The following is a 23,898-nucleotide window of genomic DNA, read 5'->3' on the forward strand; positions in this document are numbered from 1 at the left end:
TCCTTCTTGGTCCACCAACCTTTTGAACTCTTCTGATGGGCTTCCACGTTATGGTCCTCACAATCACCGCTAGATTTTTGGTGCTGAAGTTAGATAGCATACACGAGTATAGGTGATCTCTAACCATGACTTCATGACTGCAGCGCTAACCCTGTTTTCCGCCTTTGCGTCATAAACACTGAGTCTGCAAGCTCTAGCCCTGCTTTCCGCCTTTGCTTTATAAACGCAGAGTCGGAGAGCACTGAGTCCAGAAACCTTTCCTCCAGATGAGAGCCATGGCTCCTGTATCAGCGCCAAATCAAACGAACCCTCCGTAAGAGTCAGGAATAGCTCGCTCGACGCCACTTTTGGAGATTTATCTGCAAAATCCGCAACGCCGTTGAGCTGATTGTCTCTCTCCAAATTCTCCGGCACTACGCTCACGCACTGCAGCTTTACCGCTGTTTCGAGAGTCTGGAGGTCCATTTCTCCCTCCCCTGCTTGAAGCGTATGTGTTAGCCTCGAAGCAGCATTTGCTGTTTGCCCACTTCCAACACCTTCGCCTCTGCGCCAATACGTTTGCCTTTCCCTGCTGCTTCCATGTCCTGGAGGTCCCTTTCTACCTCTCCTGCTTTTCGCATATTGCGGTTATTCTTAAAATTCTCTGCCTCATTGATCTGTTTGTGCGCCTCCCTTCACCACTGCACGTATGCCCCGTCATTTTGCCGCTGGTTTCAGATTGACGAAGTCCTTTAAACCAATTATGCCATCCAGCTGTTTCGCAGGATGGTAGCGGTTTATTTTGCTCATTATGCGGTTTATTTGGCGCATTACTGAACATGATCTGGGGCTGATGCGTTTGCCCTCCCCCTTCTGCCTCTTAAAAGCTTGTTAGGCTCAGCCGATCGCTGCCTCTCGGGGTTCTTCCTCTTCGATGCGGTTGCAAAATTGAGGATTGGTCGCAGCAAAGTTTGAGTCAGTGAACTTTCTTCGACATTCTTCCACTATCTATCTGGCCCACGCCAAGTAGTCGCTCGTTCCGTTGGTTGGGTTAACCACTGGACCACAAAGCTGCATAATTCTTAATGCTTCCCGGTTTTGTGAGAGGGTTTTCTTAAACTCTTTATCTCATTGTTCCCGTTCTACTGTTAGTTTTTTGTCCGGGCAACGACAAGGTGCCTGCTATAGTGAGGGAATCGGTAAACTTATTCACAACAAAGCTCTGATATTATTTTTGAGCTGAATTCTTTATTAAATTTGGCTATTGCCAATTCTACCAAAATCAACTTTGCTTTAAGTTTTTTTTTATACTCAGCGCGCTTTGCACACAGAGTATATTAACTTTGACTGGATAACGGTTGGTTGTACAGGTATAAAGGAATCGAGATAGATATAGACTTCCATATATCAAAATCATCAGTATCGAAAAAAATTTGATTGAGCCATGTCCGTCCGTCCGTCCGTCCGTTAGTACGATAACTTCAGTAAATATTGAGATATCTTCAGCAGATTTGGTACACTAGCTTATCTGGACCCAGAATAGATTGGTATTGAAAATGAGCGAAATCGGATGATAACCACGCCCACTTTTTATATATATAAAATTTTGGAAAACACAAAAAACTTGATAATTTAGTAAATAATATACCTAGAATTTTGAAATTTGACATGTGGACCGATATTGAGACTCTTGATAAAAATTTGGAAAAATTTTTCAAAATGGGCGTGGCACCGCCCACTTATGATAAAATCAATTTTACAAATATTATTAATCATAAATGAAAAATCGTTAAACCTATCGTAACAAAATTCGGCAGAGAGGTTGCCTTTACTATAAGGAATGATTTGAAGAAAAATTAACGAAATCGGTTAAGGACCACGCCCACTTTTATATAAAAGATTTCAAAAAGGGTCGTGGACGAATAAAATAAGCTATATATTTGCAAAAAAGAACTTTATATCAATGCTATTTCATTTCCCAATTGGATTTATAACAATAAATAGGAAAAACTTCAAATTTAAAAAAATGGGCGTTACACCGCCCCTTTTATGACTAAGCAATTTTCTATGTTTCGGGAGCCACAACTCGAAGAAAAATTAACGGATCGTTATAAAATTTGGTACACAAGTTTTCCCTATAGCAGTAAATATTTCTAGGAAAAAGGGACGAGATCGCTTAAAGACCACGCCCACTTTTATATAAAAGATTTTTGAAAGGGTCGTAGACGAAAATAATAAGCTATATCTTAGCTAAAAAGAGCTTTGTGTCAATAGAATTTTACTTTTTAAATTGAATTATAACATTAAATTGGAAAACATTAAAATTTTTGAAAATGGGTGTGGCACCGCCCCTTTTACGATTATGCAATTTTCTATGTTTCGGGAGCCATAACTCGAGGAAAAATTAACATATCGTAATGAAATTGTGTACACATATTTTCCTTATAGCAGAAAATATGTCTAGTATAAATGGACGGGATCGGTTTAAGACCACGGCAACTTAGATATAAAACAAATTTAAAAGGGTCGTAGACTAGAATAATAAGCTATAACTTAGCAAAAAAAAAGTTTTATTGTAAGAGGAAATGGAGAGAAATTTTTTTTAAACGGGCGGTGCCACGTGTTATGTAGAAAAGTAATTTATCTGAAATGAAATGTACAATTGAAGCTCACGCTGAGTATATCATGTTCGGTTACACCCGAACTTAGACACCTTTACTTGTTTTAATATACTTACTCTATGAAAAGTCTGGACTAAGTGTTTCAGTTATTCAATGTATCAATAAATTCGCCACAGAATTTTCAACGCCGTTATGTATAAATTCAAGTACATATGTGTTATTGTTGCGTTTAAAGTTAGTATAAAACCTAAAATTACAGTCCACCTGCTTTCAGGCACTTTTATTCAAACTTGGACACATCCGTTTGACTCATTTCCACAGTTTCCTTTTTATTTGGAAGGACGCGAATGTCACAAAAAGTGCTCGAAGGCATGACAGAACACGAAATTGTAGTTTCATTTGCACGACGTAATAAATAAACCAGTATTATAATAAATATACAAACACATAAATTTACAAATATTTTCAAGATAATAGCTGTCAGATATTAATATTTGCAAAAGAGTTCAAATATAGAACAATAACAACGCTCACGTACCAAACACTCTTTCCATTTCAGATGCAATGAAAATAATACTCATAGCACTCGGAAAACATTCACAGTTCATTAATTTTCGATGGTGTTGCAAATGTTCCTTTTTTCAGTGTTGCATATGTACTTATAATAATGTTTTCGCTAAGAGTGAAATATATTTTTATTGTATTCTACATTGTACTTCTGAACATGCAGAATACATAAATATTGAGTTTTTAAAAGCATACTATGATTTATGTATACATTAGGCTGATTAAAAAAAAACAATTGCATTTTTGGCATGAATGCTTCGGAGAATGTGAACACCAAAGGTCTTAATGCCATTATAAAAGAAAACGAATCGCATATTTTTGGTATTTTATTAAGTACCAGAAACGTTAAAAGTTAAACTTGTACACAACAATTCTGTTATTTTCCTCCTTCGTGCTATTTGATCCAAATCAGCGGAATTAATTAATGCGATTTGAAAATCACAGTAGCGTATCTTACAACGCCTGTAAAATCACTCTTTTGCTCATCACTATTTGTATCCTTTCGCTCAAGGGAACTGGTACATGATGTACCACATACCGAGCATGAAATAAAAGGTGCCCATCACAGATCGGGCTCTATTTCATGAAAACGATCCGCAACTTTAACATGGAGTTGTCATTGGGTATGACCGATTGCCACCATATAGAGATTGGTTAAACGAACTGGACCTTCAACAAGACTATGGTGTAAAACTTGTTATGAGCCCAGAAATATGCAATTTGATTACATCTTTTACCTGATTTTTATGGGTAAACCATTTTTCTTACGGTTTAGTGTAATCTAGCCACTTACATGTGAGCTTTGAGAACAATGTATGAGGTTTGTACTTAGGTGAGTTTAGCATAGTTTCGGGACCTTTTTGGATAATATCGAAACTCTTTTGGGATTTTTTTAAATATTCGGGATTGCTTTCAGAAATAGTAGTAGTATGACTCAGTGTTTGTTACAAAGCTACATATTTTTTAAAAGTACCTACGTTACGAGACGTTTTGACACTTACAGGAAGTTTGTTGTATAATTTTTGCTCGAGATAACTGCGGGATAATTCCAAGATAATTTCAGAATTATATCCGGATTGATACTTCAGTTTATTATGATCATTTCAGAACTATATTCGATAAAATTGCAGAGCTGTTGTGGGATCATTTTTGCATTGCCTATATACATATGTATGTGATAATTTGGAATATTTTTCGGTAATTTCAAGAAAATTCGGTAATATTCCAGGAATTTGCAGGTAATTTTTGAACTATTTTAAGATTGTTGTCTGGATAGTTTCGCGATCATTTCGGTAACCTTTTTGGTATTATAACCTTACATTTTGGTTTAACTTTTATAATTAAAATACAAGAGTTTTCGAGTAGCGCACCTTTTTTCTTACATTTTAATATTGAGGCTTTCGTTTTTGGATGAATAGCTTTAATTTATAAATATTTACTTCCAGGGATACCACAGCTTTTGAGTTCGCAATATAGAGGAAAATGCAAAACGGACTCAAGGAAGAAAAATGAAAACCGAATTATTTTGAACAAGTAAGGAAGGCTAAGTTCGGGTGTAACCGAACATTACATACTCAGCTGAGAGCTTTGGCGACAAAATAAGGGAAAATCACCATGTAGGAAAATGAACCTAGGGTAACCCTGGAATGTGTTTGTATGACATGGGTTTCAAATGGAAGGTATTAAAGATATTTTAGAAGGGAGTGGGCCATAGTTCTATAGGTGGACGCCATTTCCGGATGTCGCCGTAAAGATGAACCAAGGGTGACTCTAGAATGTGTTTGTACGATATGGTTATCAAATTAAAGGTATTAATGGGTATTTTAAAAGGGAGTGGGCCTTAAATCTATAAGTGGACGCCTTTTCGAGATATCGCCATAAAGGTGGACCAGGAGTGACTCTAGAATGCGTTTGTATGATATGGGTATCAAATGAAAGGTGTTAATGAGTATTTTGAAAAGGAGTGGGCCTTAGTTCTATAGGTGAACGCCTTTTCGAGATATCGCCATAAAGGTGGACCAGGGGTGACTCCAGAATGTGTTTGTACGATATGGTTATCAAATTAAAGGTATTAAGGAGTATTTTAAAAGGGAGTGGGCCTTAGTTCTATAGGTGACCGCCATTTCGAAATATCGCCGTAAAGGTGGACCAGGGGTGACTCTAGAATGTGTTTGTACGATATGGGTATCAAATGAAAGGTGTTAATGAGTATTTTAAAAGGGAGTGGGCCTCAGTTCTATAGGTGAATGCCTTTTCGAGATATCGCCATAAAGGTGGACCAGGAGTGACTCTAGAATATGTTTGTACGATATGGGTATCAAATGAAAGGTGTTAATGAGTATTTTAAAATGGAGTGGGCCTTAGTTCTATAGGTGGACGCCTTTTCGAGATATCGCCATAAAGGTGGGCCAGGAGTGACTCTAGAATGTGTTTATACGAGACGGGTATCAAATGAAAGGTGTTAATGAATATTTTAAAAGGGAGTGGGCCTTAGTTCTATTGGTGACCGCCTTTTCGAGATATCGCCATATAGGTGGACCAGGGGTGACTCTAGAATGTGTTTGTACGATATGGTTATCAAATTAAAGGTATTAATTAGGGTTTAAAAAGGGAGCGGCCCTTAGTTGTATATGTGAAGGAGTTTTCGAGATATCGACCAAAATGTGGACCAGGGGGACTCAGAACATCATCTGTCGGGTACCGCTAATTTACTTATATATGTGATACAACGAACAGTATTCCTGCCAAGATTCCAAGGGCTTTTGATTTCGCCGTGCAGAACTTTTTCATTTTCTTCTACTTAATATGGTAGGTGTCACAACCATTTTATAAAGTTTTTTCTAAAGTTATATTTTGCGTCAATAAAACAATCCCATTACCTTAACATATTTCATCCCTTTTTTCGTATTTGGTATAGAATTATGGCATTTATTTCATTTTTCGTAATTTTCGATATCGAAAAAGTGGGCGTGGTCATAGTCGGATTTCAGCCATTTTTTATACAAAGATAAAGTGAGTTCAGATAAGTACGTGAACTAAGTTTAGTGAAGATATATCCATTTTTGCTCAAGTTATCATGTTAACGGCCGAGCCGAAGGACAGACGGTCGACTGTGTATAAAAACTGGGCGTGGCTTCAACCGATTTCGCCCATTTTCACAGAAAACAGTTATCGTCATGGAGTCTCTGCCCCTACCAAATATCGCAAGGATTGGTAAATTTTTATTCGACTTAAGTCATTAAAAGTATTCTAGACAAATTAAATGAAAAAGGGCGGAGCCACGCCCATTTTGAAATTTTCTTTTATTTTTGTATTTTGTTGCATTACTGGAGTCGAATGCTGACATACTTTACTTATATACTGTAAAGATATTAAGTTTTTTGTTAAAATTTGACTTTAAAAAAATTTTTTTTTTAAAAATGGGCATGTTCGTAATACGATTTTGCTAATTTTTATTTAACACACATATAGTAATAGGAGTAACGTTCCTGCCAAATTTCATCATGAGATCTTCAACGACTGCCAAATTACAGCTTGCTTAACTTTGAAAATAACTTCTTTTAAAAGTGGGCGGTGCCACGCCCATTGTCCAAAATTTTACTAGTTTTCTGTTTTGCGTCATAAGGTCACCTACCAAGTTTCATCGCTTTAGCCGTCTTTGGTTTGAATTAGCGCACTTTCTCGGTTTTTCGAAATTTCCGATATCGAAAAAGTGGGCGTGGTTATGGTCCGATTTCGTTCATTTTAAATAGCGATATGAGATGAGTTCCCAGGCATCTACATACCAAATTTCATCAAGATACTTCAAAAGTTACTCAAGTTATCGTGTTTACGGACGGACGGACAGACGGACGGACGGACGGACATGGCTAAATGAATTTCTTTTTTCGCCCAGACCATTTTGATATATAAGAGCCTATATCTATCTCGATTAGTCTAAGCCGTTACGGATTACCGTTTATGTGACCAAAATTAATATACTCTGTGAGCTCTGCTCAGCGGAGTATAATAATGAGGCCAACGGGGGGCATTTATTTATATAAGTTTTATAAAAGTTACAAAAATGCACTTGTAAACAACATAAAAACGCAAACCTGGTAGAGCGTTTCTATATTTAAAAAGGCTTAATTTATTACTTACTTTATTTTTAATTGTTGTGAATAATTAATTAATTTATTTATTTTTATGTGATATAGTACCTTACACAAAATATATAGGAAGAGTAAGTTTTCGTGGAAGCTCAACGTGGAGGAGAAGTTAAGAAGGCCTCGACGGCACGGTACGTGGGGCTTAGCGCCGTCTTCCTCTCATTTGATATTTACAAAGAACCTCAAGAAATTAGATGGTATACACAGGCTACCAATGCATAGCCTTACCTGAGCGCTGAAAACAACCCAGACGGCTGCACTTCATGCCATTCTGCACATCCCACCTGTAGACCTGGTATCAAAAAACATAGCGTTAGCAACTGCAACGATGCTCAGTTGTTATCGTTGCTGTTGTAGCGATAAGGACACTCTCAGAGGGTTTTGGGGAGTGTTTTCGATGTTGATGGTCGGATCACAAGCACCAATAAGGTACGGAAGCTTATCAACCCCTTGAATTCGAAGCTCCGGCCTCGGGGAAGTATGAGCACAGACCATACGGCCATAGTAGTTCAGCGTCATCAATTACAGGTCGAACAGACTATCTAATATCCTATATGTACTTCGAGAAGGCTCCTAAAGCCACAATAGATGTCGGTGGTTCGCGCAAGGGTGCCCAAATAGCAACTGGGTCCTAGGGTACATGGAAATATTTCGGAATGAAAGAGCAATTGAACTAGGTAAAAAGGGCTCATCCCTCGAAGCTTTCTCCGTAGACGTCCCAATTAGATTGGACGAGATTTAGAGGTGCTTATGGTCGGCCAAGCGGGAAAGGCGTGCACCCAAGCGAGGGGTTGCAAAGTGTCGAAGATCATATGTAGGTCTTACAACCTTAATCTTACAAAGTTATCATTAACAAGTAAGGAAGGCTAAGTTCGGGTGTAACCGAACATAACATACTCAGTTGAGAGCTATGGAGACAAAATAAGGAAAATCAATCTGGGGTAACCCTGGAATGTGGTTGTATAACATGTGTATCAAATGAAAGGAATTAAAGAGTATTTTAAGAGAGAGTAGGCCATAGTTCTATGGATGAACGCCATTTAGGGATATCGCCATAAAGGTAGACCAGGGCTGACTCTAGAATTTGTTTGTACGATATGGGTATCAAATGAAAGGTGTTACTGAGCATTTTAAGAGGGAGTGGGCCTTAGGTCTATCGGTGGACGCCTTTTCGAGATGTCCCCATTAAGGTGGACCAGGGGTGATTCTATAATGTGTTTGTACGATATGGGTATCAAATGAAAGCTGTTAATGAGTATTTTGAAAAGGAGTGATCCTTAGTTCCATAGGTGGACGCCGTTTCGAGATATCGCCATAAAGGTGGACCAGGGGTGTCTCTAGAATGTGTTTGTACGATATGGGAATCAAATGAAAGGTGTTACTGAGCATTTTAAGAGGGAGTGGGCATTAGGTCTATAGGTGGACGCCTTTTCGAGATATCGCCATTAGGGTGGGCCAGGGGTGACTCTAGAATGTTTGTACGGTATGGGTATCAAACGAAAGGTGTTACTGAGCATTTTAAGAGGGAGTGGGCATGAGGTCTATAGGTGGACGCCTTTTCGAGATATCGTCATTAGGGTGGGCCAGGGGTGACTCTAGAATGTGTTTTTACGATATGTGCATCAAACGAAAGGTGTTACTGAGCATTTTAAGAGGGAGTGGGCATTAGGTCTATAGGTGGACGCCCTTTCGAGATATCGCCATTAGGGTGGGCCAGGGGTGACTCTAGAATGTTTGTACGATATGGGTATCAAACGAAAGGTGTTACTGAGCATTTTAAGATCGAGTGGGCATTAGGTCTATAGGTGGACGCCTTTTCGAGATATCGCCATTAGGGTGGGCCAGGGGTGACTCTAGAATGTGTTTGTACGATATGAGTATCAAATGAAAGGTGGTAAGGAGTATTTTAAAAGGGAGTAATCCTTAGTTCTATAGGTGGACGCCTTTTCGAGATATCGCCATAAAGGTGGACCAAGGGTGACTCTAGAATGTTTGTACGATATGGGTATCAAACGAAAGGTGTTACTGAGCATTTTAAGAGGGAGTGGGCATTAGGTCTATAGGTGGACGCCTTTTCGAGATATCGCCATTAGGGTGGGCCAGGGTGACTCTAGAATGTGTTTGTACGATATGGGTATCAAATGAAAGGTGGTAAAGAGTATTTTAAAAGGGAGTGATCCTTAGTTCTATAGGTGGACGCCTTTTCGAGATATCGCCATAAAGCTGGACCAAGGGTGACTCTAGAATGTTTGTACGGTATGGGTATCAAACGAAAGGTGTTACTGAGCATTTTAAGAGGGAGTGGGCATTAGGTCTATAGGTGGACGCCTTTTCGAGATATCGCCATTAGGGTGGGCCAGGGTGACTCTAGAATGTGTTTGTACGATATGGGTATCAAATGAAAGGTGGTAATGAGTATTTTAAAAGGGAGTAATCCTTAGTTCTATAGGTGGACGCCTTTTCGAGATATCGCCATTAGGGTGGGCCAGGTGTGACTCTAGAATGTTTGTACGATATGGGTATCAAACGAAAGGTGTTACTGAGCATTTTAAGAGGGAGTGGGCATTAGGTCTATAGGTGGACGCCTTTTCGAGATATCGCCATTAGGGTGGGACAGGGGTGACTCTAGAATGTTTGTACGATATGGGTATCAAACGAAAGGTGTTACTGAGCATTTTAAGAAGGAGTGGACATTAGGTCCATAGGTGGACGCCTTTTCGAGATATCGCCATTAGGGTGGGCCAGGGGTGACTCTAGAATGTTTGTACGATATGGGTATCAAACGAAAGGTGTTACTGAGCATTTTAAGAGCGAGTGGACATTAGGTCTATAGGTGGACGCCTTTTCGAGATATCGCCATTAGGGTGGGCCAGGGTGACTCTAGAATGTGTTTGTAGGATATGGGTATCAAATGAAAGGTGGTAATGAGTATTTTAAAAGGGAGTGATCCTTAGTTCTATAGGTGGACGCCTTTTCGAAATATCGCCATTAGGGTGGGCCAGGTGTGACTCTAGAATGTTTGTACGATATGGGTATCAAACGAAAGTTGTTACTGAGCATTTTAAGAGGGAGTGGGCATTAGGTCTATAGGTGGACGCCTTTTCGAGATATCGCCATTAGGGTGGGCCAGGGGTGACTCTAGAATGTTTGTACGATATGGGTATCAAACGAAAGGTGTTACTGAGCATTTTAAGAGGGAGTGGACACTAGGTCTATAGGTGGACGCCTTTTCGAGATATCGCCATTAGGGTGGGCCAGGGGTGACTCTAGAATGTTTGTACGATATGGGTATCAAACGAAAGGTGTTACTGAGCATTTTAAGAGGGAGGGGGCATTAGGTCTATAGGTGGACGCCTTTTCGAGATATCCCCATTAGGGTGGGACAGGGGTGACTCTGGTATGTTTTTGTACGATATGGATATCAAATTAAAGGTATTAATGAGGGTTTTAAAAGCGAGTGGCCCTTAGATGTATATGTGAAGGCGTTCTCGCGATATCGACCAAAATGTGGACCAGGTGATCCAGAAAATCATCTGTCGGGTACTGCTAATTTATTTATATATGCAATACCACTAACAGTATTCCTGCCAAGATTCCAAGGGCTGTTGATTTCGCCTTGTAGAACTTTTTCATTTTCTTCTACTTAATATGGTAGGTGTCACACCCATTTTACAAAGTTTTTTCCAAAGTTATATTTTGCGTCAATAAACCAATCCAGTTACCATGTTTCATCACTTTTTTCGTATTTGGTATAGAATTATGGCATTTTTTTCATTTTTCGTAATTTTCGATATCGATAAAGTGGGCGTGGTTATGGTCAGATTTCGCCCATTTTTTATACCAAGAAAAAGTGAGCTCAGGTAAGTACGTGGGCTAAGTTTAGTAAAGATATATCAGATTTTGCTCAAGTTATTGTGTTAATGGCCGAGCGGAAGGACAGACGGTGGACTGTGTATAAAAACTGGGCGTGGCTTCCACCGATTTCGCCCATTTTCACAGAGAACAGTTACCGTCATAGAATCTATGCTCCTACCAAATTTGAGAAGGATTGGTAAATTTTTGTTCGACTTATGGCAATAAAAGTATTCTAGACAAACTAAATGAAAATGGGCGGAGCCACGCCCATTTTGAAATTTTCTTTTATTTTTGTATTTTGTTGCATCATATCATTACTGGAGTTGAATTTTGACTTAATTTACTTATATACAGTAAAGATATTAAATTTTTTGTTAAAATTTGAATTTAAAAAATTTTTTTTTTAAAAAGTGGGCGTGTTCTTCATCCAATTTTGCTAATTTTTATTTAGCACATATAGAGTAATAGTAGTAACGTTCCTGCCAAATTTCATCATGATATCTTCAACGACTGCCAAATTACAGCTTGCAAAACTTTTAAATTACCTTCTTGTAAAAGTGGGCGGTGCCACGCCCATTGTCCAAAATCTTACTAATTTTCTATTCTGCGTCATAACGTCAACCCATCTACCAAGTTTCGTCGCTTTATCTGTCTTTTGTAATGAGTTATCGCACTTTTTCGGTTTTTCGAAATTTTCGATATCGAAAAAGTGGGCGTGGTTATAGTCCGATATCGTTCATTTTAAATAGCGATCTGAGATGAGTGCTCAGGAACCTACATACGAAATTTCATCAAGATACCTCAAAATTTACTCAAGTTATCGTGTTAACGGACGGACGGACGGACGGACATGGCTCAATCAAATTTTTTTTCGATCCTGATTATTTTGATATATGGAAGTCTATATCTATCTCGATTCCTTTATATACCAACCGTTATCCAATCAAACTTAATATACTCTGTGAGCTCAGCTCAACTGAGTATAAAAAGGGAGGACTGTAGACCTCATGACGGGTTTTCTGATTGGACGCTGTCTTCTGGCGTCATATGCCTTTAAATTAGGCTTGGTCAGTGATATCAAATTTGTGAAGTGTAGGTTGGTGGAGGAAACGATGGAGCTCGTTTGGTGCCCATGCCTCCTTGCCAGGCTAAGACTCCAGCTATTAGGAGTAATACGGCTGTATGATTTAGAGGCAGCAAGTGGCTTAAGTCCTAGGAAGCTTCTACTATTTGCCAAGAGGACGGAGTTATTAAATGGGGTTACACTGAAATGACAGCCCTTGGTCGGGAAAAATCCCGAGTCGCCCCGGTACATAGAACCAGCTGTCTTGGGAAGTGGTAGCGGAAGCCTCTCATCAGCATGGCTTTCGAAAACAACATAGCACAACCACCGCGCTAAATGACATTAGCACCCAGATAAATTGCGCTTTAAATCAAACCCCCACCATATAACAGTACTTGTTGCGCTAGACCTGTCAAAAGCTTTTCACACGGTCAACCATGGCACGTTTCCACAAAACTAGAAGGGTCTACCCTTCCCCCAAGTCTTAAAAGGTGGACCGCAAATTATCAGGGTGGCCGGCAGGCATCGGTGCAATTTAGGAACGCAACATCAAAACCAAGAAGAATTAAACAAGGGGTGCCACATCGTGGTGTCCTATCCCACTTTTGTTTAACCTCTACATATCAAAGCTACATTCTCCACCAGAGTTACTACCGTTACCTACGCCGATGACTGCACAATAATGGCCACAGGCCCAAGCCCAAAGATCGATGACCTTTGTAACAAAACAAACGGCTACCTCCCTGATCTCTCCAGTTTTTTTTCCCCGCGAAACCTGCCATTATAACCGACTAAATCATAGGCGACCTTATTTACAACATGGACCTCCCAAATGTCAACCATTTTGAACATCCACGTCAATGGTACTACGCTACAGACTGTTAAAAATCTTGGGTGTGACGTTTGATCAGGATCTTCATTTTGGTGAGCATGCAGCCGCAATTGTACCGAAAATCCAGAGGCGGAATAAAATCCTCAAATCTCTTGCTGGTAGTACTTGGGGTAAAGATAAAGAAACGCTCATTATCACTTACAAAGCAATTGGCCAGCCGATTGCATGCTACGCGTCCCCGATATGGTCGCCAAGCCTATAGACCACTCACTGGAAGAAGCTACAGGCCTGCCAAAATACTGTCCTCAAAACCGGGTTGTCTTCTTATGTCCCCAGAACACCATCTACATAACGAGGCGAGAATACTTCCCATCAGGGAGAGAAATGAAATGCTAACCAAACAGTTTCTGTTGAATACCCAGAAACCTGGGCATGCCAAAAGACATCTGATTGATGAGCCAACACCACCCAGAGGCTTAAGGAGTCTTTTCCGTAAGCATTATGTGGAAATACGGGACCTTAGAATACAGCCGTATGAAGCCAAAAAATACAAGCAGGTCCTCAGTGAACTTCACAAACAGACGTCGGACCTCTAAGCCAGGAATTGCCCGGTGAATCCTGTACTTAAAGAACAATATCCAAAACTTACAGAAGAGGAACGCACACTCCCTAGGGAAACGCGAGTCACTCTAGCTCAACTTCGATCTGGATACTGTAACAGGTTAAACTCTTACCTATCCAGAATCAACCTCGACATACAAAACATATGTCCTGCTTGTAACGTGTCCCCACATGACACCAACCATCTCTTTAACTGTATTGTGGAACCAACGCCTCTAACACCCCTCTCAATATGGGCCACCCCTGTTGAAACGGCAAGTTTCCTTGGACTCCCGATAGAGGATATTGATGGCAATTTGTGATCGGTCGCACCTATTGGATGGGGCGAAGCAGTGCTACAACAACAACAATAAGGACGGAGTTATTTTATGACATAAGTGCTGGATTTTGATGGGTTTTTTCAGTTTGGTCGTTCAACAAACCTCCGGTAACAGTATGGACTTCATTAAGTCTATGTGCGCTCCTCCTAGCGTAACCTATGGTCGCGGATAAAGCACGTTCATGCGTTTCTGAGGATCACTTCAGCGTGAAGTGGCAATAACAGAATATATGTATATATATAAATCAGACCTGTTAAATTTCCATTAACATTAATAATCATTAATTTCGTTTCCCTTTTTAATTTTAATGACTAATTAATTTTTTGCATCTAGCATCATCTAGCAATTAGTAATTAATTAATTTAAAAAATAATTAAAAATAATCATGATTATTGGCCATTAAAAAAATAATCAAAAATAATTAAAAAGTATACCCATTGTTTTAAATTAAAGACAATCACATGATTAAGAACAATTAAGTAATTAAAAATAATAAAAACAATTAAAATTAATCAAAAAATTAAAATTAATCAAAAAATTAATAATTAAATTTAATTATTTGATTTATTTCAATTACTCAATTATTTTTAATTATATAATTATTTCCAATTATATGATTATTTTGAATTATTAACATGAAAGAGAAAATGCTTGAAGTAAGAAAAAAGTGACTGAAACCAAATGTACTATTTTATGTACATGTGCTAACTCAAGAAATATAAGATACATATTTATTCTTACTGATATTGTCAAGTGTCGCTGCTTTTGATGAAATCTTTTAAAAACCAAATTGGAGAGCATAAATTTTGGCTTATTACACCACAGTCGTAAGTATATGTATATCTGTATTAATTTGTTTACCATTCAATAAGCCTACATATTATGAATTATTTAGAAAAAATTTATGTCGAAAACATGGTTGGAGAAGAAAACATGGCGGATTTCTCTGCGGACGACGTTATTCGTGATCCAACTTTTTTACCAAAACGGATCGAAAGAAAAAGAAAGCTCGAAAGCTCCGCATCAACTTCAAACAAATCTTCCTGTAATTTGATATTAGGGTATTCACAATTATATATCTGTATAATGCAGTCCATAGCACAAGCTCTTAATTTTTTGCTAGGGGAAGGAAACGTTGGGTACGGATATTTGCTTCCAGTGCGCATGACACTAAGCAACAAACTAAAGAAACGTAGTAGAAGAAACGATAAATTTTTAAGCTTTATTTCGGAAAAATTAGAAGCGCAGTTAAGGCAACGTTTCAATATTTTCTTTTCTTTAGCTCCCGAAGCAAATATTGCAATATCTGCTCTGTTTTAACACCAGATGTTAAAGTCAACTGGCTCAAGGTGTTGCAGAAGAACAACAGCGATTTGCTGGAAGATATTATATACAAAAGAGTTGTATCAACCATATGCTTGTATCCACTACAATGCAAACTTTCATTTGAAGTCGACGGTACGAACCCTAAACAAACGTCATCGCGATCGAAATACTTCCATTTCGAGGATGATGGTAAATAATTTTGTTTACATTAAAAAATTATTCAAAGAATAATGAAAGTTAATTCTATATAATGAAAATGACCCAAGTGCTGCGCACTTTCCACCTTCTAAAAAAGCTTTGAGGATCCTTATTCAAAATAAACTTTACAGCTACCTACGCGATTGCTCCATAACTAGATGCGGAAATTTGAAAAAACCACCAAATACTGAAAAAGCGCCAATATTATTTAATACTCTACTGACGTCATCTGCCCCAGTTGAGAGGCTTTTCCCTTTCGCAGATATTATAAATTCTCCAAAGCTTCAATCTTTGATGGATTTTTCATTTGAAAAACTAGTTTTATTTAAATGCAAACAGCACTTAATCTTTTTTAACACGCTTATATAAGCTTTACTTGTTTGTGTATATGTAGTCATAGTTCCTTGTAGCTAATAATAAAAAAATAGTACCCGTATGTCGTGTAATTAGTTGGTATTTAATAAAGCAATGTACTTTTTTCCTTGTTTGTTATTGTATCTATGTATTTCTTTTCCTGCCCCGTTCAGAGATAAATATCCTTGTAATATTTTTTTAGTTTGTTGAACATATTATGATGCTGGAAAACCACAGAAATAATTAAAATTAATCAAAAATTATCATTTAATTGTATTAATTATGTAATTTAAATAATCAAAATTAATTGACGTTAATCAAATAATTATATTAATTATGTAATTAAAATTAATCAAAATTAATTAAGACAATGAAATAATTATGTTTATCATTCCATAAAACAAACGAAAAATTGATTAAAAACAATCAACATTGTTTGTATTAATTATGCAATCAAAAATAATTAATTAAATTTTTTAATGAAAATAATAAATTAATAATCATTAAAAGGGCATACCTACTGGCACTTAATCATTAAATAATTGGCTGAGGAAAACTCATTATAATTAATAATCATTAAACATTTTAATCATTATTTAACAGTTCTGATATAAATACAAGTTGAAAAGGAGGAAACAAAATTTCCCTCATCATTAAAGAGAATGTAAGAAAATTTACAAATGGGGTTTTAGAACACACCGCACAAAATTCAAAAAGCCTAAAACTCAAGCAACAACGAATTGCAAATTTTTTCTTTCTAGCGGTTTTGACATAAGTAAGTACGAGCATATACAATCACTGATTGCAGTAAAATGATGTAGAAAATTTTTAATATTCACATTGCAGCCAATTTACTAGTTTGCTTGGTTTAACAAACTCAGTGAACAATACGGCACCACAACTAAGATTAAGCTCAAACAAATCCTGTCGCCTATTCCGTAGGTTGTAGTACGGTTGAAATTACTTCCTATATATAACAAAAAACAAATAATAAGCCGTCAAGCAATAACAAATTCCAGAACAATAGCAACCTAAAAATGCATGTATGGATTTTAAAAAATAAATACAAATATACATATATACGCCATGCATTGTAAAACGTCCCTAGTTATACATTTTCACGCGTTTTTGCATTCACATATATCATATACATAGATGTGTCATACACCTCTTTTATGAATATCTATACAAAAAGGTCAAAAACGCTAGTTAGTTGCTCTAGTACGAACTGCTTTATACCTTGTTGAAAGGATATGTTGACCTTTTACAATTTTTTCTGTGTGCTTCTAACTTATATTCTCTTTTATGTTTATTACGTGACCAATGCTTCTTAGTTGAGATTTAAACATTTAGCCTCCAGTTTTCCTGCCATTATAGACAAAGGGAAGTGCTATCGAATAATGGCACCAAATTTTGTTTGACTTGCGTCATCTTGTCCTTTCCTTTTGTGGCGGATGAGAACTTTCCCTGTTTTAACTGACCAAAACTAGTACTCATTATGTTTCTTTGGAAGGAGCAGACTTGGTAAGGAGATTTTTATTTCCAGGGAAATTGTAATTCATGGTTCGATTCGAGCTCAAGACCAGAACAATAATTTTTTCTAATGATAATTATTGTTATTTTTTAATTTTTCTATAATTGAAAAATTGTATTTTGTTTTTGTAAATAAATAATAATAAATAATAAGTAGAAAATTTTTCAGACAACCTGCCATAGCTGCGAAGATAGATCCATTTCGAAGGGTGCTAAGCCTTCATCATCCGTACGCTTTAGGCACGCTGCGCTTAGCACCCTTCGAAATGGATCTATCTGCGCAGCTATGGCAGGTTGTCTGAAAAATTTTCTACTTACTATTCCAAAAACAATATGCAATTTTTCAATTATAGAAAAATTAAAAATTAACAATAATTATCATTCGAAAAAATTATAGTTCTGGCCTTGAGCTCGAATGGAACCTTGCATCATTTATCAATTGGCCGATAAAAACAAAAACAATTGGGAAATTGTAAAATCTACTGGCGTGTGCCTGAATTCAGTTCAAATGAAATCTTCTCGCACTGCAAGTTCTTTTTAACATATCCTGAATTCGAGTGATTTCCTGAACATTTTGCAAAACTGTATTATACCTTGTAAATCTCTTCAAAGCATTCTCTCCCGGAAGTGGGATTTGAACCCGCTCTTCTACGATGGTTGAAGTGTTACATACGCATTCAGTCACGTCATGCCTTTGTTGTTGCATACTTATCTCAATTGCCTTCTTTGTATATTTTATTATATTAAACTTATGATATAATTTTTGCTGGTTTCTACTTAGATAAACAAAGTCCTTCACAATCTCGTATTTATATGCGTCAACAGTGTCGTGGCGGCGGGTGACATAAAATCCACGATCATAACGTCGATGGCCCTTTTGGCCACTTCAAATGGCAATAAAAAATTATAAACATATGGAAAGGTAATAACGTCAACTTTGAAATGGTTACAAGGTCAACGATTCCGACATTATGACCATTTTGCATTTCCTAAATGGCCATAATATAATATCTTTTTTCTCAAATTGCCAAAAAGTCAAATATTTTATTTCGCACCTCCATGTAATACAATTTCGATAACTGTTAAATTAGAGTTTTGTTTTATTGTTTTCGGTTTACTTTTCTTCTGTCGAAAGAAAAGAGACATTTTTTTATTTAAAATGTTCGGATACCGCGCTCATTTTTCTATATTTTGGTCACCTTCTAGTGAGTAAGCGAAAAAAGGGCCTAATGAGGTCCTCCCTGCGTTAAGACGAACTTCAGCGACTCTTCTTTTGTTGTATTCCACTCTCAGTTTCTTGGTACAGCGCGGATATCTTTGAAAAAAAGAAACGTTTTTTAAACGAAAGTAAGTAAAAATTCGTGCGATTTAATATTCCAAATTGTCGCATGTGGTGCTACTTTTCTCTATTCAGATTTCATTTTTATTTCTTTTATTACTTATTCAGGTTTTATTAAAATCAGATCGAAAGATGGGCTGGTGAGGATTCCTTCAAAAGGTCTCAGTGAAAACTAATCTGCCTTGCAGATGCCCCTCGAAGTTGGCATAAAACAAGTATTTCCCGTCTCGCCAATTTGTAGGAAAAATGAAAGGAAACACGACGCAAATTGGAAGAGAAGCTCGGCACAAAATCTCTTCGGAGGTTATCGCGCCTTACGTTTATGTATTTTAAAAAAAGTCACAAAGCAAACTGAGCTTATGTCACTTCACCACATGGCTGCCAAATCGCAAATGCGGCGATTCTTCTGGGATTCTGGGATGACTGTTAGTACTCTGGATAAACAGTTTTCAATTCCTCCAAAACATCGACAATATTTCGCTAAAGTTCGGGGACTTGGCAATTGAAATAAAAGGACTTCATCCTGGGGAGGATGCAAGCCATCATCATTTCCACATTTGTTAACAACATATTTATGAGTACCCCAATTGCCGAATTCATTTTCCATGGATTCTAGTAGCGACTCGCTACCGGCTTCTATAAGGACATCGGTGCACATTATTTGATTCCTTACTAACAGACGGACGGACGGACATGTTTAAATGAATTTCCTTTTTCAGCCAGATCATTTTGATATATAGAAGTCTATATCTATCTCGATTAGCTTATACCGTTACAGGGTACCGTTATGCGAAATTAATATACTCTGTGAGCTTTGCTCAGCTAAGTATAAAGTTAAAATTGCTGCTGCCAGTCGGGCGTCAATCCAGACAACCACAAAAGCCTCTATGCGAAATTAATATACTCTGTGAGCTTTGCTCAGCTAAGTATAAAGTTAAAATTGCTGCTGCCAGTCGGGCGTCAATCCAGACAACCACAAAAGCCTCTATGGCATGCATACATACATATGTATCTCTACTACGTGGCTTTTAGTTTTCTTTCAAAATGTAGGTGTTGTTGCGTCTCTATAAGACATGGGACCTACACCCTGCCGATTTGTAGGAAAAAACTAAAAGGTACCACGGCGCAGTTAAAAGAGAAGATCGGCCTTAGTCTCCCCGGAAGTATATCGCACCTTGTGTTTATTTTATTTTAGTTTCATTATTTATCTATGCGTTATAGAAAGAATTTCCGGAAAAAAATGTAAATGTCATACTTGTTATTTCTGAAAGAATGTTATCAAAGTACCATGTAAATGTAAGAAAATATCGCAATACAGATTTAGGCTTACTTGCAGAACGGCAAGTAATTTTTTAGCTCAGAGTTAATTTCGAAAATTCGTCAAAACTATGTGAGTTTAACCCCTCATGTCAGGTTAAATCTGAGTTACAAAGTTAACTTGCCATTCTGCAAGTGTGCCTTAATATCCGGAGCACTGTAGTCACAAATATACTATGCCCACATGATAACGAACACCGTACATACTCTTTATTGACGGCTGAACTTTGAGAATTAATTTTACTTTTCCTAAGACCTTTACGGGGTAACTCCATATCAGTAAGTAGTTTTGCCTTGGTAGATACCGGCTGCTGAGTGAAATATCCCCCTATCCTGTTGTTGTTGTTGTTGCTAACAATGCTTCGCCCCATTCGATAGGCACGACAGCTCACAAAATGTCATCAAAGTCCTCTAACGGGAGTTCAAATAAACTGACAGTTTCAACAAGGGTGGACCATAGGGAGATTGGTGTTAGAGGCGTAGGTTCCACATTACAATTGAATAGATGGTTGGTAGCATGTGGACAAGTAAGACAAGTACAAAATCGATAACACGACAAAAAATGAGTAATATAAGTAATCGATTACTTTTCGATAAATCATAAAAAAACCGATAACTTTATAAAACTTCCATAACAAATAACTCATCTATATCCTTTGCTTTTCTTTCCTTCCCTTTTCTTCTCGTATCTCCCCTTCCCAAATATTATGTGCTCAAGCTCACATGCATTCGTGGTTTATAAAAACACACAAACATACACACATCCATATAAAGCAAATTTCTTTATTTTGTCTTATGATAATTATGCCTCGGCTATGGGATAATCAAATCAAAGTGGCGAGGATATAATTAATTGCTTATCAAACTGGGGTTAATTGAGATGAAATACTCATAATAAGTGAATGTAAACAAACATTCTATTGATTTTGCTTATATATAATGATTCTATACATATAAATACAATATGAACATATTTATGAATGTAACCTTCAATGAATAATTAATTCCTCTCGCATTTCGTTAAAAAGTACCTACCTTGGGTTTTTTGGCAAATTGGCCCGTGCGTGTATCACGAATTGTTGCTATATCAAGTATATCCATCTCGTTATTTTGATCAATCCAATATAAATAAAATCCTTTGGGATCAACACGCATTGTGACCGGAGTACCGCTGCCGGAATCCTGAAATTAAATATGAAACACATAAATTGATTGTAAAGCTAATAATTATGCGTGATAACTTATTTACAGATTTCTTCAGGATATAAGCGCAACAAACGTACTAGATGGTTTCGATATCTAAAGGAACAGTAATCGATATATATCGATATATTCATACTCGATTAACAAAATTATGAAAATGTGACTATATGAAAACGACTGAGGATCTTAAAAGGACATTAGGGGGAGTTAAAAGTTTCCCATTACCAAAATAAAGACATATGAACTAATTTTTTTGAATGAGAAATCTCTTTCTACTAGTTTTCTAATTTCTACAGAAAAGTTCAATATCGAAACATTCGGATCCTCTGCTTTAGGGGGTATGATTTTTTATAAATTTCATCCCGTTCATTCTTTATGGACTTCAGCGCCAAAAAAAAACATTGGAAAGAATATAGGGCTTGTCTAGATGAAAATAACGACATATAAATATAACTATTTGGATGTGAAATAACAAAGTCAAAATATCATCAATGTCGACGGTATTGAAAAAAAAAAGAAATTCGTCTGATCTCTTCACAAGAGCTTAAAACCTAAAGGCGGTCTTTTGTCACTTATGATTCCACTTATGATTCTATAAATGATAATAGTAATTAGCTTTGATTGAAATATCTACCAAATTAGGCAATATTTTAGAAACCAATCCGCAAGTCTTTATCAAGACTTCCAGTATTTCAAACAGATTTAATGTTACCTTTTCCGAATTTCCGATTTTATGGAAATATGGTGCAGCCCACCCTAAAAAATACGTACATATCGCAACCTATGTAGATCAATATCTGAAATCTGAAAATTTTAAACTGTGTATAATGTTGTATTCCCCTATTTAATACCAACCGATGTGTATACTAGCTTCACAACTTACCCAAAGAGGGGTTTTTAAAAAACAAAAATTCCATTGACGCATATGGAAAAACCAATACATTTTTTGCCTTTTTTGAACATTGTTACTTTTGAGTAGATCGCTGTTTTAATGTTGGTGCGCGATATGTATTTATGTTAATTTAGAAAGAAAACGAGGCGAGTTCACGGTATTGTTTTAAACAGCCATTCGTTATTAATCTCACTTTCGTCTATTGTAACATACAGCGTGTACTTTCAAATTAACATTTTCGCAACTTATGAATAATGCATCGGGGCATCTCTTGACATATTCTTTAAATCTTTCTTCACTTAAAATATTTTTATACATATGTATAAAGTATTTTTTTAACGTTGGAGAATCTTCCTGGAGCAAATACTTCTTCCAATAAAGTTGAATGACATCATGAGAGAAAAGCCAACACAGATCGAGGTGATTGTCGAGTACTGTATATTTAACATTCATATACATAAATTCGTATACCTACATGAATACTGAAAAGTAGAGCTGTACACGCCATACCGAGCAACAACGAAATAACCGCAGCAATCTTCGCTTGGCCAAGTATAGAAGCGAACAGCGAATTTGTCCGGCCACGATTTACGACGATAGATTTATATCTACAGCCGCTGGCGGGTGGTGATGGCAATAATACCAATGGTGGCCGCAGTTGCGTTCTTCCTTAAAAAAATACATACAATGGAGCATTCTACGGTTGGTACCAGACAAATCATATGCATTTTTAAAGAGTTCGTTTTCAGCTAGAGGTATGCATGCACATGGAATATAGAATCTAGTGCAGTAACAACCCAAAAAACTGTCTAGACCTTTAAGCTAAGAAATGTTCATTTTAAATCAAAAAGCCTTAGCTATAGAATAGAACGATAATTTTAAACTGTTTTTTATGATAAAAATTTACGATAAGTACCTTTTATTATATATACTGGCTTTTCGGAGCGAGTTCGAGATTAACCTTGCCACTTTGATCGATAACAAAAAATTTTCATGCTCAACTTACATAGTTTAAGCAGTCAAAGGGTCAGAACTTAACTCTAGTAAACTTGAACTGAAATTTAAACTCGCACTGAAAATCCGTGCCTTACTAAAACAAAATAAGAGTACCATTCGTAATAAATACGTAACCTAGTGAAAAAGAGGGAGTTATGAATGAATTGAGATAGATAAAGGCTTCCGTATAACAAAATACTAAGGTTAAAATAATGAATTTATAATGCCATGTCTGTCCGTCCGTATTTGAACACAATAACTTAAGTAATTTCTTAATTAAAAATTGATACGTGTGTTCGTTAGAGCTTATTCCATAACGCAATTTAAAATGGGCGAAAACCGGCGACAGCCACGCCCACTTTTTATATATCTTATATGTGAAAATGAATTTTTATTTGTTTGTAGTTATTTTTTAATCTGCCTAACTACTCATCTGGTTTAAAAAAAACCTGCTCAATTTAATGTTTGCACTCTCCGGTGCTAATGGACATAGCGTTGTTATTTGTTTGGAACGGTAGATGTAGAAAGTACGAGCTGCAGGATGAAACGAGGCAGCAATTAAGCTAGGTCCTAGAAAAATTCTATTATTTGTGAAGAGGACGGAGTTAATCTATAACAAAAGTCCTGGCGCCTGATTGGGGCGCCACTTTGTGTCCGAAAATGTTTTTTTAATATTTCGAATTTTACTTTTTTACTTGAATGCCTGGAATGAGATATAATTTTATTTTTTGCTC

The 23,898-nt window shown here is 36.9% G+C and overlaps 1 protein-coding gene across 9 annotated transcripts in view; it reads right to left on the reverse strand.

The window, feature by feature from the left end:
• Plc21C (Phospholipase C at 21C) overlaps positions 1-23,898 on the reverse strand; it is a 318,758-nt gene that overhangs the window by 88,837 nt on the left and 206,023 nt on the right. For all 9 annotated transcript variants that reach the window (XM_067766582.1, XM_067766585.1, XM_067766583.1 and 6 more), the window contains exon 3: positions 21,109-21,255. In XM_067766582.1, coding sequence (XP_067622683.1) covers positions 21,109-21,255 — 147 coding nt within the window. The remainder of the gene's footprint in view (positions 1-21,108; positions 21,256-23,898) is intronic.

This window comes from Eurosta solidaginis, chromosome 2, assembly GCF_040869045.1.
Source record: "Eurosta solidaginis isolate ZX-2024a chromosome 2, ASM4086904v1, whole genome shotgun sequence".
Classification (NCBI taxonomy): Eukaryota; Metazoa; Arthropoda; class Insecta; order Diptera; family Tephritidae; genus Eurosta; species Eurosta solidaginis.